The sequence below is a fragment of the Pinus tabuliformis genome, chromosome X, assembly GCF_031772625.1.
Source record: "Pinus tabuliformis cultivar Carrire ecotype Pingquan chromosome X, CPIR1, whole genome shotgun sequence".
NCBI lineage: Eukaryota > Viridiplantae > Streptophyta > Pinopsida > Pinales > Pinaceae > Pinus > Pinus tabuliformis.
In genome coordinates this window covers 248,581,843-248,587,693 of record NC_142308.1, presented here as the reverse complement: position 1 = coordinate 248,587,693, position 5,851 = coordinate 248,581,843, and the positions used below count along the sequence as shown (strand labels likewise).

Genomic DNA, 5,851 nt, shown 5'->3' with positions numbered 1-5,851 from the left:
CATATACCTCTTGAAGACATCATTTTACAACGTTTCTTTGGCTCCAATCATGTAAGAGTGTTTTTTTTAACCTTATATAGTTAATTATTGTAAACAATTCTTGATAAAAGTAGAAAATATTTATTTACATACAAACATATTAACACAAATATTTTACCATGGAAAGCCAAAATTATGAAAATTAGAAAGATATTTTATTATATACTCTCTTTACATTGTTACAACACATTATGTATAACCTATGGCATCCATAAATTTCCAATATGTTAACTAAGGATTAGAGTAAAATCATAGTTCCTTAACTAGAATTACAAAACCATGCATTGAAGCATTATGCCCCACAAAACCACTAAAAGCAAAAATCATGTGTTTGAAACTACTAATAATAGAGCCCATAATTTCTCTGATCATGTATATGTGTATACTTCCAGTTTCATAGTAATAGAATGACCAACTTGCTTAAACAAAAAATAATGACTATATTGAGAGGTGCTTTTTACTTTAATATGGGGGAGATTTTGTCATGTATGTACATAACATTACATTACAATTAAAAAATATAAAATAAAATAAAACAAGCCAACTCAATTATAATATGAATAATTACACATAAGTTGGCTCCATCACAAATTTGCTGGGTGTGGAGCTTGATTATCTTTCTGATTTAAAGGTCTTTTTTTAGCCACGTTTGGATATTGAGCCTTAAAGGGGGGGTGTTGGGGGGCATTTCCCCCGCCACTATTACTACCAGAGGGGGTCAGCCCCCCCGGCAGGGGTTTAGGGGCAGCAACCCAAAAGCAAAAATTAGAGAAAAAATTGTTTTGTTAAATATTGAAATTTCATAGTCAATCTGGGTTGTTCATTAGGTGGAAGCTCTGACGGTTGAGGTTATGTTAATTTAGAGTTTTTTCTCTAGAAGGAAACACTCGGTTTATATGAGGGAATTTTATTGTGGGTGTGTATTATTCTATGAGAGAAAAATCAGAGGATACTATGTGAGAGAGAAGAGAAAGTTATAGTAGATTTACTATAGGTTGCATCCCTTCAATTTGTTGGATATAAAAGGAAGGACTAGTTGTTTCTCTGTGGACATAGCCCAAATTGGGTGAACCACATATACATGTGTCTCATCTGTTTTTTATTTTTTGTGTTTTTGTTTCTCCAATATTTTTTGTGTTCCATTGCTCAATTATTTAATTTCTAACAATTGGTATCAGAGTTGAAGGTCTATTTGGCTAATAAAACTGGTAGGAAAGAAGGGTTCCTAGTTCGAGTGGGAGCAATGGAGGAAGATGGTAGGTTTAGGGTTGAGAAATTCAACGATAAAAACTACTAGCTATGGAAGATACAAATGGAGGTTTATTTTTATCAAAAACATCCTTACCTACCATTGAGCATAAAAGCAAAGAAGCTGACGAGTATGAAAGATGAAGAATGGGATATTCGTACGACTGTGCTTGACAACATTGATGGCCTACAACATTTCAAAGGAAATGACAACAGGATATCTAATGAAGGCATTGGAAAAACTATATGAATGTTGGACACCTAATCCTAAATGGGTTAGTGTGGAAGCCGAATAGACCAAAGCAGTCCAAGAGACCTTGGGATCTAAAACCCAAGAGTCACATATTGTACTATAAATGTATATCTCATGTTAATAAAAAATGTATTGCATGTTTTATCTTTCATATTGTCTTTGCTGTCCATGTGTGTTTAACATGGTATCAGAGCAGGCGTATTCCTGCCCTGCATAACTAATTTGAGCCATTGTTTTGTGGCAATTGTAAATATGAGCGCTTCTCCTTATCAGTTTTGTGCCTTTCTAAACTGCTTCACTGAAACTTCGGTTCTTTTCTGCATTGGATGCTCCTGTACCTGAAAATCTGGTTGTTCTCTCTCCTGAGCTACCCAACGGCACAACTGTGCAGCAGCTGTCATCTTCCATAACCGCCCCTGCATGAAATCATTTGCTGTCCAAGTCGTTTCCTCAAGCTACGCCTACTTTAACGCTCTGAAATCTGCGCCTACTCCCTGGCTCCAGTGGATTCTGGAAACGCTCTCTGCCTCTGTCGTTCTGGCCACTGACATGCTGCGACTGTTCGACTTGCCTGTTGTGATCACAGCGTTTGTGTCGTTGAAGATCATAGTTTCAACAAAATCAGGCACCTTTTCTTCGTAATCGTTTTGAGGGAGCTGAATACCCAAAGGCGCCTGTTGTCTAAGCACCAGAGTATGCCCTTGCGTTTTACAACGTTCATCGTTGTAAACTCCTCGGCCGTCAGAATTCCCTCCTGAATTTGTTCAACTGCGTCGTCGACTCGAAGATCATCGTAAGGGCTTCTAAACTTGATCGCAATTGAGTCCTGTGTAAACCTAAGGTCCTCTGGCTTTACCGTGAGCTGCGCCATTCTTGTGTGGTATTTAAAGCCCAGCACTTTCATTTTTTAAAAGAGGATTTCAATAGAGGAAGTATGCGGTGAGTGAAATTGAATATGATATCGACTGATTTGCTTGCGCCGTGGGTACCAGTGCATTCATGGCTCAGGGTGGATATTGTGGTTTGCTCTCACACTAGTTATTCTACGTATTATTGGAAACGACAGTCTTTCCATCGCTAGTTCTCATAAGTCTTTACCGTTTTTACCTTAGAGTCCGACGGTGGATTGTTATCTACAGTTTGTTTGGTTGCAGAATTGGTATTAGAACACCATTACCATCAACGTCTGCCTCTCTGAGTTCGTGACAGCAACAATTTCTGTTTGTAGATGTCAGGACGGTTGCCGAGCGGGGGGAAGCCTTCTTCTTGGTCTTCAAAATCGACGGCAGTACTCAAGTGTGACCCGGGTTCGTTCCCCGGCAACGGCTATTGACATTTTGCCTTCCTGCGAACGCCTGTTCAATTGCCATCGACGCAGTGAAGAATTCGAATTCTGCGCTAGAATCGAATAACGAACGTGGCCGCAGCGGAAATTTTGATGTGAAAAAACTAATATTGGATGCTCCATGGGGAAGACCACACGATAAGAGAGCTTTTTGTATCACCCAAGTTGTTCAATGTATTTGAAGCGCTTCAAGTGGATAACAAGAATACGAGGAGGGATCTTAATTTTCATTCTTTTTTGTGCTTCTTGCAAACTGCAACACTTGTCACAAAAGAATGGGGTTGGTAGGCATGTCTGAACCGTCTGCCTCGTCTGGGATAGTGAAAACCTGATGCCATACGTTTCATCACCTATCGAACGACAGTGAAAGTAGAATGTTCCGTCGTAAGAAACAGGTTTATCGTACACTCTAAAATCGTCCGAAATGTATCCCACGATATTCCATCTCTTCTGGGAAGGTTCGTAAATTTGCATCATCCGAGGTCCGATCAGATTTACAACGACAACTCTGTACAAAGCATCAAAGTTGTTAATCTTATCGAGAACGTTGAAGCCAAAGTTTAGAGCGGGAATATCAACAAACGCTTTTGTATAAGGGTTGCAGATCCTTCCGTCTAAGGAATTTTTTCCGGTGGCCAAGATGAGTCCTGGAATGGACTGGTGGCAATAAAACCTACAGGGTATCCCCGTCCAGTCCTCCATGATAGAAAGCGTGAAGCAGGAGTTAATCCAGGTGCGTGTGTAGAAACAGAATATCATCCATGGCATTTCCGGACCGTCACCGCACAATACAAGCCGTGGCTGCTTCCGGGTGAGAGACACCTCGGCCCACATTGATAGGAAATCATTCGAGGAAAGCAAGTCGTTCCATTGCTTGCAAACCAGGCGATACCTATACACATACTCCACAGGAAGCCGAGCAAATATCTCCATTTCAACGTCAGGTGGTGCTACGTTGAACCATGAAACGATTTCAGCTGTGTTCTGCATGTCCATATCTATAACAGAACAGATGTGAAGATTTCTGAATGCATGCCTCACAAATTGAATATATTTTTTGTCTTATCTTGCAAACCTGAAAAACTTGTCACAAAAGAACTTGTCGTCAGCATTAAGCATGTACAGCTTGTTTCATTTGTAAGTGTTCCCTGAAATATTTTATGAACCCAGCTGAGAACAGATGGCATCTGGCTCCAAGAAGGTAGTGTTGTAGATTGACAGAAATTAAAAACAAGGCACTGAAAATACCAGTTGCGCCTTGTGGGCGAGGAAGGATTAGCTCCAGTTGAGGTTCTCATGAACAGGACATGAATTCAATTTTTTAAACAGGTTGAGGTAGTATTTATTTATGTCTTTACATGCACCATTTTGCATTGGGAATCTACCTTTTGAGTTTCTCCTCAACAGTTTAAGCTCACTATTTTTAGCCAAATTTTTAAGTGGTATATGTTGAAAGTTGGTCTTAACGGTTGCTCCAAAGCCTACCATTAAGGCTTGATATTGTTTGTAGAAGAAGATATTGCATAATTGCTCACATTCTTTATTTTCCCACTGCTAAGAAAAATGGCTAAGCTTGAAAGAATATTAGAGTTATTGAGAACTCTAATCGTATCCACTACTGACAGCGCAATCATAATCAATAAAGACATTATTGCTGACATTCAGACATGTCTACAAAATGCACATGAAAAGATTGATTTTTTGCAGCTTGAATCACAGCTACAGCAAGAAGAGCTACATCAAAATAGACATCATTCTGAACCTGTTTCTATTCAGAACGTTGAGACTGCAACCCATCAACAACAAGACAATAATATTACAGTTCATTCAGATTTAGTACCCCATAAAGCAGCAGTTGTCCATGCAGATGCAGAAACTCAGCCTGCACTTCCCAAGCCCATCATCAGACCTTGGGAACAGCTTGTCCACAACAAGCACAAAACTGGTCTTGGATATGACAAGGACTTGTCCTTTCATATTCCAGACTATGCCAAGCCCATTCAGTTTCAGAGTGCTGGATTCATTCATGACAGTTCACTTGCTCCTCATGACAGTTCACCTCCAGCTGTTCCAGATTCTGCCCCTCTTCCACAGCAACAACAACAACAAAAACAACAGATCGTGAAATGCCAACACTGTGACTGAGTTGGCCATTTGAAAGATCATTGTTTTGATCTTCATCCATGTAAGCACTGTCATAAAACCAGCCATTCTTCACACAGATGCTTCAGAAACAAACGTCCTGCAAGAACAAAGATTCATCTTGGATGGATCGCTTCTTGGCAATGGGCATCAACAGCCAAGAAGATATTCCAAACACATGTCAGAACTTGTTCCAGAATATTGAACAGTCTTGTAGTTGAGTTTTCTCCATCATCTCACCTTGTATCTGACAGGGGGGGAAATGATGGTCATCTACAAGCTTCAAAGTCACATCAAGCGAGCCTGAGCCACAACCTGCCACACCAGTTTCAGAGTTGTAGCCAGCGGCAAAGATGCCCCTGAACATGCCTTCAGTTGGAAATCTGGGACACTTCCTCTAGCAGAAGACTTCAGCTTCTTGCCAGTTTTGGAAGAATTCCAGGAACACAATTGAGAACACTTCCTCTAGCAGAAGACTCCAGCTTCTTGCGAGTTTTGGAAGAGTTCCAGGAATTGCATTAAGCATTCCAGAGTTGTTGGTTATCCTTAAACCATCACAAGTTGAGACTTCCCTTTTCAGGTTGAAGTTTTACCTTTTATGCGGGGTGAGACCTCCCTTTTATGGTTGAAGGTTTCCCTCTTTAAAACAATAGGATCACTTCCTCTAGTAGAAGACTTCAGCTTCTTGCGAGTTTTGGAAGAGTTCTGGGAACTGCACTAAGCGTTCCAGTGTTGGTGGTCATCCTTAAACTACTGCCCTTTATACCAACATTTCATAGAGCACATTCAGCCTAGTGCTGCCATGCATTTTTTGCACATTTTGT

General features: G+C 40.3%; 1 protein-coding gene across 1 annotated transcript; it reads right to left on the bottom strand.

The window, feature by feature from the left end:
- Positions 1-3,041: 3,041 nt before the first annotated feature.
- LOC149139309 (F-box/kelch-repeat protein At5g15710-like) lies at positions 3,042-3,881 on the bottom strand. Its single transcript, XM_089450679.1, has one exon. It carries the CDS (start codon positions 3,879-3,881, stop codon positions 3,042-3,044), a length of 840 nt encoding a protein of 279 aa, XP_089306805.1.
- Between the last annotated feature and the right edge of the window lie 1,970 nt (positions 3,882-5,851).

Bases quoted from the DNA above. Each gene is read 5' to 3' on its own strand.
- LOC149139309 (XM_089450679.1), bottom strand. From the start codon at position 3,881: ATGGACATGCAGAACACAGCTGAAATCGTTTCATGGTTCAACGTAGCA.